The following is a 12,758-nucleotide window of genomic DNA, read 5'->3' as shown; positions in this document are numbered from 1 at the left end:
GCCACATCTGACGTCCTGGCCTTTATTGAAAGTGATTTTTTTTCTTCCTTCTTTCCTGAGTCACTCAACTTTTCAGGGTTAATCCATATAGAGAATGAGACCTGGCGGTTACTACGGCAACAGACAATGGAGCAGAAAGCTTTATTTATTTATTTTTGCAGCAGGGATGGTTTTTTTACCAAGAGCTGAGAATAGAAAATGCCAGAAATGTTGTTGCAATTTTAAGTCAAAACACATACTAGGGGGTAACTGAGATACCAGTTGTGTTCTGCGACATGGATGGAATACATTCAGCACTCGATCATTTAGGCTCAGATGCATTAAAGGGAATCTGTGAACAGGGGTTTTTCTGCCCCATCTGAGAGCAGCATGATGTAGGGGCAGAGACCCTGATTCCAGTGATGTCACTTACTAGGCTGCTTCTGCAGCAGACAAAACGGGTTTTATCAAAACTGCAGCATCTCTTAATCCTCTGAATACTGAGCTCTGTATAACTTCATCCACATCACTGATAGGCGGCTTTCAGTGTATACTGTGCATAGACTGCAAGCTGCCAATCAGTGGCGGGTTTACACAGAGCTTCTAATGCTCTACACCAGAACACTCTTACATTATACAGGATTTATAACCTGACAGGTTTCCATTGTTACTGACTAAAAAATTCACGTTTGTGGCTGAGGCCACTGTTAGGTTTCCATAAACCCATGTACTTGTACTTTAAAGATTTTCCCATTGTACATATAAAAAGAGGCCATCAATGTAGTCAAAACTGTGCTTTGTTCTTACTACTGTCATTCTCTATAAGGAGATTGTCAGTAAAATCCCCTCACCGCAACTACATATATCAGCATACAGGCCTCTTAAATGTAAATTAATCAACAGCTTTATATCTTTGATCTGTTGCTGCATTTCGACTAATTAGCATTTTCATACAGATACAAATGAGGCGGTAATGCTCTGATCCTGATAGAGCACATAACAAACCCCTCTGCCTCCCAACACCAATGTCAAGGAAATCAATCAACTGTCAGTCAACCTAAAGAGGCTGTTGCTGGGCAGGAAAACTCCTTTAGGAGGCAGAGGAAGGGCTCGATCATGCCCAGAAACAGTGCCTCGTTTGCATATGACTTAAAACACTAACAACTCAGGAAATGCAGCAACAGATAAAGGATGTAAAGGTGTCAATTTATTTACATTTCAAAGACCTTCATACCCATGTATGTGGTTAACCTTATGGATTCCCTTTAACAAGAAGCCTGACAGCTGATACATGCTGCCCAGTCATATATGTGTGACTTTGAAACAATGCGGCTTTTCAGAGGAAAAACATACTTTAAAAGCCGGGCATGGCCTGAGCCACACAAGAGACTAGTCAGAAAGCCATATCCCCGCCCCCTCCAATGGAGTGACAGATCGCTCCCTGTGTGTGTGTAAGTAGAGACCTATCAGTCATTGATCTACAGCAATTATTAACAAATGTTCTTTTTTTCTGAAGAGCTGCAGCATTTGAGTCAAACATATCTGGCTGAAATCCATACAGGCAGTGCCTGTTAATGTCGCCCGTGGTTTGGGGTCGCCCGAGGTTCAGGCTGCACATTTCACCGCTCAGGTTCCCCTTAAATACAAGGTTTCATATATTTGTCACACAGCTTTCATATACAAACGTTCTAGTCAGTGCAACAGATGTATATAGATTTCCAGCACATTACAGAATCCGAATGATATAAAACACATTTTTTTTACTTCTCGTTATTTTCTCACGCATTTATTCCATGGATGACTTTTCCCAAGAGAATGGAAACAGGAAGCGTTTTGACTCGATGGCCTCTCCAAATACAGGAAGATCAAAATCACTTCCTTTCCTAAACTGGATTCTGCCATTTCATTGTAGTTATCCGCTCCTGCGTGTGCTTCATGACATGCTGTATTCTGTCAGTGCCGTCTGTTTCACAAATTACTGTATTCGAGGTCATTCTGTGAAAGGAATCCTTCACATGTGAGCTTGTCCTAAGGGGAGTGGATTGTGCACTTTTCTATAGTTGTGTCCTTACTACAGGTCATACAAGTGGATGAATGGAAGAAGTTATATTCCTTTCTGCTCTTAGATTGCACTGTTGTTAAATGCCTTGAAAAAATGCTTTAAAAGGAATCGGGTTGTAAACTTTTTACTACCCCACCTGAGAGCGGCATGATGTAGGGGCAGAGAAACTGATTCCAGCATTGTCACTTTGCTGCATTTTTTATAAAACCCCTGTTTTATCTGCTTCAGATCTACCAGTGCTCGGAATTCTGAGCTCGGTATAACTCCGCCCACACCACTAATTGGCAGCATTCTATGTATGCAGTGCATAGGCAGAAAGTTGGCAATCTGGGGTGTTATACAGAGCTCATGAATATGGAGTACAAGGAAGCAGATTTACTAGTCCTCTAGTGATGATAATAATAATAATAATAATAATAATATAATATTCATTTGTATAGTTCCACAGTGCTTTACATACAATGGCAACACTGTCCCCATTGGGCCTCACAATATAGGTTCCCTATGAGTATATTTTTTTTGGAGTGTGGGAGGAAACCGGAGTACCCAGAGGAAACCCACGCAAACACGGGGAGAACATACAAACTCCTTGCAGATGTTGTCCTTGGTGGGATTTGAACCCAGGACCCCAGCGCTGCTAACCACTGAACCACCGTGCCGCCCTATCTCCTAATCTCCGAACTACAGCAAGCAGCCAAATAAGTGACACATCTTTGCAATTGGGGTCTCTGTCTCTACATCTCAGATTAGGTGGTAAAAACCTGGTAACAGATTCCCTTTAATATCTACGGTGTCTAAAAGACCACAAAACTCTAGTCTTTAGCCTTAAAAGCGCGTTCTGATAAGAAATGCAAGATAAAGTGGTGATCAAGGGGTCAGGTGTTTCTGGGCTTCTCGTCAGTTGGAAGAACATTTGCCCCCATCCTAAAATACCTACATAAAGGCATCAGTAACTCGTTATTAGATGAGTGTATTTTTAGGGAACTGACCCTTTCTACATCTAATTATACCACCATAGTAAAGACGGTATTTCCAGAGACTGACGCCCCGGGGACACAGATTCTTTCTTCAGGTCACCAGGTTATATTGGGCCGGAGGAGGCTTTGCTATTCCTGTTACACGGTGATGTCTTCTATGGTGATTTGTGTCAGTGTCAAATCCATTCTATAAGTGTCCACGGTCTGCAGAATGGCCTCCCAACAAAGTGATCAATATGGCACAGAAATCTGGGTAATGGCTCGTAAATGACAAACATTTAGGAATAATCCAGTTTCCTTAATGGCCTTTCCTAATCCCCTGACACGTTCTCTTGTAGGATGTCTTCTGTAGCAGGGCATCCATTTCCCCTGCTGGGGCACTGAGCGTATTATGTTGTAGTGGGATTCTCTGTAGTAAGTGGCCAGGATTTATAGTCCTGTCTGAAGCAAGTTTTAGAAACCCGAGGACAGCGGCATTCTTAGCCATTTTACTACCCTGCATTACACAGTCAGACTGCATTAGGCTTCTTAATAAAACAATTAGGTGCTTTATTTCTCTGGCAGAGCACCCAGGAAACTCGTCTCGATGGATCTGTTCTTCCCAAAAATCTGCAAGAGCCAAAACACATTAGGGAATGTTTTGTGAACTCTCTCCATGGCAGTTTATTGCTGCAGCATGTGAGGCGTAAAGCACAATAATCCCATTGTATGACTAACGGAATGGGGTTTTCCAGTTTCAGAAAACCTTCACTCCTCTGCTGCATTTTGTTTAAATAAAATATATGAAAAAAAGGTGCATTACTCGCCCTCCCCAGGTCCAGTGCTGAGTGTTCACCAATCCAGCGTCTTATTGTCTTCAGTGCTGACATCACATCGACAACACTGCAGCCAATAGCTGAGGCCAGGTGACTGTTCCCGAATTAATGGCACAAGCCGCTTAGAGCTGCAAACAATAGATACAGGGACCAGCGTCGTACGAGGAGAATCCGCCATGTGGGAGTCTTGCAGTTTGGCGGATGTGGTGTTATAAGGTCCATAGTGTTCTCCATAGAGTTCTAAAGCCATTTTACTGTTTTGAGACCTACTGATGTTATGTTGGTGTGGATGGCCACCTTCTAAATAAATACTGTAAAGTTCTACTTTATTAAAGCTTTTCGTCACCACTGACACGACACGGCTTACATAAACTCCCAACTACCATTACACCAATGGCCACCGCACCGAAGAATTCTAATGTGATGCTCCACTTCCAGGGCGGCTGCAGGCTGGAATTTTTAACCTGGGAAAGGCCAAATAACCATGGCCCTTCCCAGCCTGATAATACCAGCCCTTAGCTGTCTGCTTTACCTTTACTGGTTATCAAAAATGGAGAGACCCCACATTTTCGTTTTTGTTTTTTTTTTAATTATTTGAATTGGTTAATAGCTGTAAAATGTATTTAGCATCTTTGCACATCTATGACACATACAAATTTGTTAATTTCTTGAACGCATTTAATTCTGGCCCGTGTCACACACACTGCACCCAGACGTCGCATGGATGTGATCCATGTGCTTTAGGTGTTATTCATGAACCCATACACTTGTATTGGCCTCTGATGCTAAAAAATGGACATGTCCCATGTGGATCACACACAGACACCAACCGTATGAAAATAAACACCTATTTCAACGAGTATGCACGTCAATGTCTTCAGTATGCGTGAAGACTGACACCACACGTACTGGAGACACGTACGTGTGAAGGGGCCTTACACTGCAGAAAAAGCAGCATAAGGCTATGTGCGCACGTTGCGTAAAAACATGCAGTTACGCTGCGCTTTGTAGCGCAGCGTAACTGCATGCGTCCTGCGGCCCCTGCACAGTCTATGGAGACTGTGCAGGGGCCGTGCGCACGTGGTGTCTAAGAGCGCAGCGCTTCGGCTACTGCCGAAGCGCTGCGCAAAAAGAAGTGACATGTCACTTCTTTCCTGCGCTTTGCCGGCAGCTCCTGCTCTGTCTATGGCAGGAGCTGCAGGCAGAGCGCATGGAATCGGCGCTCACTACGGACATTTCTGCAGCGATCTAAAGCGCACATGTGCTCTTCAGATCGCTGCAGAAATTTCTGCAGGGCTAGTACGCAACGTGCGCACATAGCCTTATATTGCCTATTGTATGCCCATTTTTGTTTTTGGACCCTAATATTTGACACTGCGCTGCCGTTAAACAGAATGATAGTATCTCTGAAAAGGGCATCTCTACATCCTATGCCTGTAATGTTTTGTTTTTTTTCTTGTCTTGTACCCATTTTATAGGGGTTCAAGAACATCTATTCTCATTTAGATATTTATCTTGGAACGCTGATGTATGAGCTAAATGTGTCCGTAGGACTCTATGGCTTCTGTCTGAAATAAATCGATATACCACAAAAAGGTATAAAATAACATAGTAGACCGTCAGTCCAATAGGTTTTTATGGCATTTCTGTTACAGGTGTCATTATAGGCTGTGGATGATGCATGAGTATAATGGCTACGTCATGGAAAGCTCACCATGTGTCTGTTAAGTCTATATGCTTTTTCTGGCACAGATCGGGGTGAGCATAGTCCTATGGGCCTGATGTGAGCAGTATCCGCGCGGATCACGTCATGCCTCGTCTATGGCTTATGGGTCTAATATGAGCGGCTCTGTTATGCATGGCCTGGTACATTGCAGCACGCCATGATGATGGGAAGACATCACTTGTCAGCAATGCTTAGCAGCGCCTATGCTGTGACATTTACTATAGTGCATGTCCTTACATGGGGAATAACCAGTAATAAGGAAAATGCATAAAGCTGATGGATGGGATTCTGTGAAATGTCAAGTGCCTGTGACAAGCTGCACATTGTTGTAAGGTATAGGGAGGATTAGGGAATGACGGTTCCTGCTCTTTTTCACTGTGGATTATTTGGTAATAGAGGAAACAGCTGTTTTCTTGCATTAAAAGGTTACAGTCATCTACAATGAGCCTGACATCGGGCATAAAACCTGCGACAAGAGATAAAGTATAGACGAGTTCGTGCCGAGATCTGCTATTATCGGGTGACTCTCCGCAACAGGCAACACACATGCAATACTAGTATGATCAAGATAAGATTCCATAGCAAAAGCAGATGTGTACAGATTTCATTTACTTATAATAATGAGAGCCGTATGATGTAGTTGGAGGTAAATAAATGTAGGGGCAGAGAGCCTGATTCCAGGGATTTATCACTTACTGGACTGCCGGCTGCAGTTTTGACAGAATCCTTGCTTTTTCTTTTATAGATGGAAAAACATAGACTTCTGCGCTGCTTAGAACCCCTGACACGCCATATTGGCAGCTTCCTGTGTACATACACTGTGTTGTCAGCAAGCCGCCAATCAGTGATGGGGGAGGGGTTACTCATATGAGCCTGGCAGCTCCGCACATGAGACCTAGTCCTGTAGTCATAATCTCCTCCTGATAAAATAATGATTGTATTGAAACTACAGCATAAGTGACACATCCCTGGAATCATGGTCTCTACTCTTACATTATCCTGCTTTTAGATTAAATGGCACAAACCTCCTGGCAGAGTCCCTTTTAATATATTCAATGATTTTCAGTTGAGAGTCTGACAAGAGAAACAACCCAGCTATTTTATAGTTTTAAAAGGAATATTTTGGTAAAGAGATCAGTGACTTAAATGTCACCAATGTCTAAGTAAAAAGACTGATTGCACATCCTAACAACGCGAGTGTGAACAAGTACCGTACATACTGAAATAAGATACATTATAACAAGTAAAGAGACAGTTGCACTCTGAAATGCTTAGGCATGTTATGACTATGTACACTGTAGGCAAAGTAACATCGAGATCTCTGGAGATGGACTTGAGAACCAAAATTGTTGAAAAATATCAACAATCTCAAGGTTACAAGTCCTCAGACAGTTCTCTTCTATCTGTTCTCCATGGTTAGTGTAGCACACAGACACACAAGGCAAAGATTGAGTCAGCTTCTCCCCTTTTTATCTGGTGTCGGGTGTGATTTTCATATTGCCCACACATGTTACTTGCCACAGGTGAGTTTCAACGAGCATCACATACTTGAAACAAAGTTAACTAACAATTTTGTCCAGCCCATTCTTGGTGTTTTGTGTGAAATGCTGTCTATTTTGCCTGTTTTCCTGGTTTTTTTTTTTTTTTGTGGTGTTCCAATACACACAAGGGAAATAAATGTGTATGACAAAATGTGTAATTGCAATAATTTTTGTGGTAGAAATACTTCATTTTCTGGAGTAATTGTAAGGGTTCCACTGTACGTGTATTACAGCATCTCCACTGGAGCAGATCATGTTATCCCAGGTGAATGCTCTTCATACTGACTGTAGGAAGGTCTGCCGTCAGTAGCAGACTATATAGCACAGGTGCTTAAAGGTGTGCACTCAGCGCAATAACTCCAGATTAGTAGATGCCGATGATGCCTTGTGTGGTCTTTGTATTTTCTTACCTACAGAATCCACCATTAATAGTCCAGCCATTTCTCATCTAAAGAAAGCTAAACCGATGAGACTGTAGAAAAAATGTCACTGCATGTCATGCAAATGTTCTAGTGGCTGCTTCAAGGAAGACCAATGGCAGTTTCCACTGAATGCTTTTTTGATCATTTTTCTCCCAACACCCCCACCCCCTTTCACATACCCAAGCACACTGTTTGGCCAAATATGTATGTGTTCCTAATAGAGTGGAGTATGCCACTACCAGACCTCAGTGGCGTATATAGTATTAATATAGCGCCATTTATTCCATGGTGCTTTACATGTGAAAAGGGGTATACATAATAAAAACAAGTGCAATAATCATGAACAATACAAGGCACAGACTGGTACAGGAGGACAGAGGTCCCTGCCCGCGAGGGCTCGGTCTACAGGGGATGGGTGAGGGTACAGTAGGTGAGGATAGAGATGGTCGTGTGGTGGTACAGTAGACTGAAGGTTACTGCAGGTTGTAGCTTGTCGGAAGAAGTGGGTCTTCAGGTTCCTTTTGAAGATTTCCATGGAAGGCAATAATCTGATATGTTTGGGTAGAGAGTTCCAGAGTATGGGGGAGGCACGGGAGAAATCTTATATGCGATTGTGGGAAGAACTGCTAAGAGGGGAGTAAAAAAGGAGATCTTGTGAGGATCTGAGGTTGCGTGCAGGTAGGTACCGGGAGACTAGGTCACAGATGTAGGGAGGAGTCAGGTTGTGGATGTCTTTGTAGGTCATGATTAGGGTTTTGAACTGCAGTCTTTGGGCAGTGGGAAGCCAGTGAAGGGATTGGTAGTTTGGCGAGGCTGGGGAATAGCAGGGGGAGTGGTGGATTAGTTCGTCAGCAGAGTTTAGGATAGATTAGAGTTATGCAATAGTGTTAGAGGGGAGACCATAGAGCAGGAGGTTGCTGTAGTTGAGGTGGGAGATGATGAGGGCATACACTGATGAGGGCACTGTTTTGCATAATCTTGGTTAAGGAATGTTTGAATCCGGAAATATTTTTGACTTAAAGTCGGCAAGAGGTGGAAAGGGCTTCAATATGTGGCTTAAAAGAGAGAGCAGAGTCAATAGTTACCACGAGGCAGCAAGCTTGCGGGACTGGGGATCTGATGCTTCTATAAATGTGATCTGTTAGGGGGCAGTGCAGAGGCCCCCATACAAATAACGTTGTATCCAGCACTGCTGGAATAGGTGTATTCGGTTTTCTTTTCCCTGGCCTCTTGGTAAATGCCTATGGGTGGCTTTGCATATTATGCTGTTGTATAGAAAGCTAGATATCAGAAGATATTAAATCCCGTCCATACCTTGCTGTAATGTGCAGTGTCTGTGCATACTCGCCCTAGGAAGTGACTGTATCATACTTTTGCTTTATCAGCATTCCGCTAAAGTTAAAAATACCAAATCAATGGAGCCCTGTGCCTGTGGTGTAGTCATCAGTCTTGCTGGCACAGCGGGGGGGAGTTTTGCAGGGGCTCTATGATTTTGTTTGTTCTTTCCTTCCCTCTTTTAGTCATTTGGACTGAAGTCTGCCTCCTTTGTTGGGGGCGTCGTGTTACCCATAGCATTGTTCTCAGGTTTTAACTGCAGATTTGTTTAATAAACAAAATGTTTTTCATTTTCGATGACCATGTAAATGTGCACTTTATAGAGTGGTCTATGGGCGCAGAACACATGTAACACACTGACAGTCCCCTTCATTTGCCGTACACCCCATAGCTCACAATCGTAGGGTTGTCCGTTCTCCAAATACAAAATGCTAGAAAATAAATGTGCCAGAGAGAGGTAAAAAGCCAATGAAACTGCCTTAGTTTGTTCTGTGGTTTTTCTTTCCTTTAGCTGTAGAGTTTACAGAGAGATTTGTAGGTCATAGTCTGTGTTATCTATGGGGTTTAGGAGGCCTGCAGCGGAAACCACAATAACAGGAAATGGGGATGTGCGGTGGAGAATCTTAGCAGCGCACACTTGGAGCACAATAACGCTGTATACTTCGTCTTGCTCCATGTTATTGCTCTTGGGCGACGTTCCCATCATGTGGAGCCATCCAGTTCAACCTAAGCTCTGGCAATTATTTTTTCCTTTTGCTAGGGAGCTGGGTGTTCATCTTTTCATGCCAGTAGGAGTAGATGCTTCATCAATGGGTGTGAGGCCTGGCAGAGGGTTATCATCGGAGGAAATTAAAGACCCTTCTTTTCCATCCTAATTATTTTATTATCCTGGAGATGAGCAGAATCAGATGTCTCTGGCAGCCACTTATCTCTTCTTGCTCTATTGACATAATATTCATGTTCAACCCAGAAAACTGGCGCTGATCATTTGGCAGTCAAATACCCGTATGTAGCCAAGGATTATCACTTCTAATTTCCACATTCCCATGCTCAGGCAAACATGCGTGTTATTTCATTGGAGGGCGGAGGATTAAAGACTGTAAAACACATTAGATTGCACTTTACAGCCAAAAAAGTCCAAACAAGATTGGAGAGGTAAACTCCATGTTGTTCAGTCATTAGAGCGCACATCTCTCAGCGAGTATCTAGTAAAACAAAGTTTGGATTTCCTGATGAAGGAGAGGGGTTATCTCCGAAACGTGTAGAATAAACCCCCCTGAATTGCTCTTCTTTGGAATTAACTCTTTATTGGCACAGCAGCACGGACGTTTTTCCACTTTTTATCCTTGTTTTTTTCGGTATCTAGCAGGCAGCTTCACTTTATGGGTCTGAGCAGGGTTGGACTTGCCACAAAAGGATCTTCCATGCTCCGACATAGTGGATCATCAGAGTTCAGAGCCAATCACTATGAGGCGGTATTGATGCTCAAATTTCTTTTTAATTCTGTTAATTCCATGTTGTATGTGTGTGATCACAGCAGCAAAGTTTGCAATGACATGAATAGTGTGCACAGGCTCTATATCGTTTACATGTGGTCTATCAGAACCGTTTCCATAGTGGGCTACCTAGGTATCCCAGGCCATCAATGGTCCTGATCAGGGAATCTGCATGAATAAATCATGTACTGAGAGGCCATTTGATATGTTGCTCTGGAAAAGAATGCTGACCTTAGGCGATTTATTCTGTATGTCATAAAATGTTATTTCCTCTTCCAGATGGAACAGTTATCAGATGAGGAGATTGATCATGGAGCAGAAGAGGACAGCGATAAAGAGGACCAGGACCTGGATAAGATGTTTGGAGCCTGGCTGGGGGAGCTGGACAAGCTGACGCAGGTAAAACACTCAATGAATGACTTTATTTTATTCTATTTTTATTTGTTTTCAATTTGTTTATTTAAAATATTCTCAGGTTTTTTTTCTTATCACTTTTAGACAGTGACTACTTCCAGTCTATGGCCAGCGGTTACAGCCATAGATTGCCTATAATAAGCAATAATCTGTGCTATAACAAGCTGGTCTGACCCTGTTTACATGTGTTTCGTGAGCTCTTTGTACATAAATGCAATTCTTTCAATCATTCATTTTTCTCCTCCCATTGGTTCCATGAGAGGATTTGAAGAAATGAAATTATATCGTTGATATGTCAGAAAGAAATATGCAATCAGATATGTTTACACTGAGCAATGACTGTTCAGGTGATTATCACCTTTAACCCCTTCCTGACGTTGCACATACTGGTTTCTCGTGTCTCTTCTCTGTCTTTGATGCAGGCTCAGGAGCTGGGCCCGCATGTTTTCTCAGCTGATGATGGCTGTGTTGTTCCGCCATCATCTGCTGCTAACAATTGCAAGTGGAGCTGAGCGCCGCCCATTGCTTTTAACATTTTAAATTACCACTATCCACCTCTGATGACAGCACTTACTGCATACGTCCAAGTGGGCGTACTCTTCCACGTGCCCGTCACTCCCTCTGCTACACAGTCTCAGGGCGCTGATGGCTTCATTTGGCATCTAGGGGTCTGCCGATGTCCCCCGTGCTGCCATGACAATGCTCCATTTGAAGACTGTGATTGCCTATACAGGATTGCAGTGTATATAAATAATCAGATGATCGCAGGTTGAAGTCCCCTATCTATCCCATGGACACTATATAAACAGGTAGTGCCCACATTTGTTTGGGAACTACTCAATACCGGTTGGCGTATTAATGTTGTCTGGGCATAGCTATTGATGACTTAGCCTTAGGACAGGTTACCTATAGCAGATGGTGTGGGTGCAACACCTGGCACCCCACGATCAGCTGTGATTTGCAGCGGCCAGATGTAAATACTGTTCACAGAGATGCTGAGGGCAACGCCATACAAATTGCAGTAGCCGCTGCCAGCTATTGCCAGCTTCTACAGCACAGCTTCTATTAAATAGCTTCTATTAGGATCAGTGCCGCAGCGCCCAGCAGCAGCTACTACGCTCTGAATGGAGCTGTGCTCAGCAGAGCTGTTCTATATGTTTACATTAACCCCCCGCCGGAGCAAATTTAAAGCCAGTTTTGGGAGTGCCGTATGTGAAATCCCCACCAATCTATTGACGATCTACTCTATAGATGGGTCGTCAATCACTCTACCTGGACCTCCCCTTAAAACCCTCCCACCTCAAGGCTCCTGTACTTGTTTGCCGGGATTTTGTGGCCACGAGACATTTGCAGCCCTCACAGGTTGTTTGGACATGGCTATCTTGATGAATTGCTGTTGTTCAGGTCACAGAATGAATTACTAACCTATTTAAACTCATTGATATGATATTTACACTATTTTTCTCACAAAGCATATTGATTGTTAAGATGACTATTCCCCGGTGGAGCATTTCGTAGCTATCACAGTGTAGACACTATGCAGTGGATTATTACCACCGCCCCATGGCACAATGTGGGTTTACAATCACAAGTAGATGTCTTACAGGTGGTTTTAGGTTTACGATATTGTTCTGAGCTCTTGGGTAGAATTTATATACTATCAAACCTTGATCTGATATAATTGTGTTACTTTTTATGTGCTTAGAGTCTGGATACGGAGAAGCCAGAAGAACCAGTGAAGAGATCCCCTCTGCGCCAGGAGACTAATCTCGCCAACTTCTCATATAGGTTTTCTATGTACAACATAAATGGTAAGAGGTCCTTGTCAGCAATGTGTGTCTAAGGGCTATAATGCAGATTGCTAAAAACATGGTGGGGTACTCCCTTCCTCCCATGTCAAAGTGTCACTTTGTCCTTTGCATGCCATTGATATGTTTGTAGGACATTATTAAAATTCTGTTTTTTGTGAGATGTTGCCATGGAGATGGAAC

The 12,758-nt window shown here is 43.1% G+C and overlaps 1 protein-coding gene across 3 annotated transcripts in view; it reads left to right on the top strand.

The window, feature by feature from the left end:
• The window catches only part of RAPH1 (Ras association (RalGDS/AF-6) and pleckstrin homology domains 1), a 221,798-nt gene that overhangs the window by 110,937 nt on the left and 98,103 nt on the right, over positions 1 to 12,758 (top strand). For all 3 annotated transcript variants that reach the window (XM_075317684.1, XM_075317685.1, XM_075317686.1), the window contains exons 2-3: positions 10,633 to 10,752; positions 12,473 to 12,578. In XM_075317684.1, coding sequence (XP_075173799.1) covers positions 10,633 to 10,752; positions 12,473 to 12,578 — 226 coding nt within the window. The remainder of the gene's footprint in view (positions 1 to 10,632; positions 10,753 to 12,472; positions 12,579 to 12,758) is intronic.

The sequence above is a fragment of the Anomaloglossus baeobatrachus genome, chromosome 7, assembly GCF_048569485.1.
Source record: "Anomaloglossus baeobatrachus isolate aAnoBae1 chromosome 7, aAnoBae1.hap1, whole genome shotgun sequence".
NCBI classification, from domain to species: Eukaryota; Metazoa; Chordata; class Amphibia; order Anura; family Aromobatidae; genus Anomaloglossus; species Anomaloglossus baeobatrachus.
This window is presented reverse-complemented; position numbering and strand designations above follow the sequence as displayed.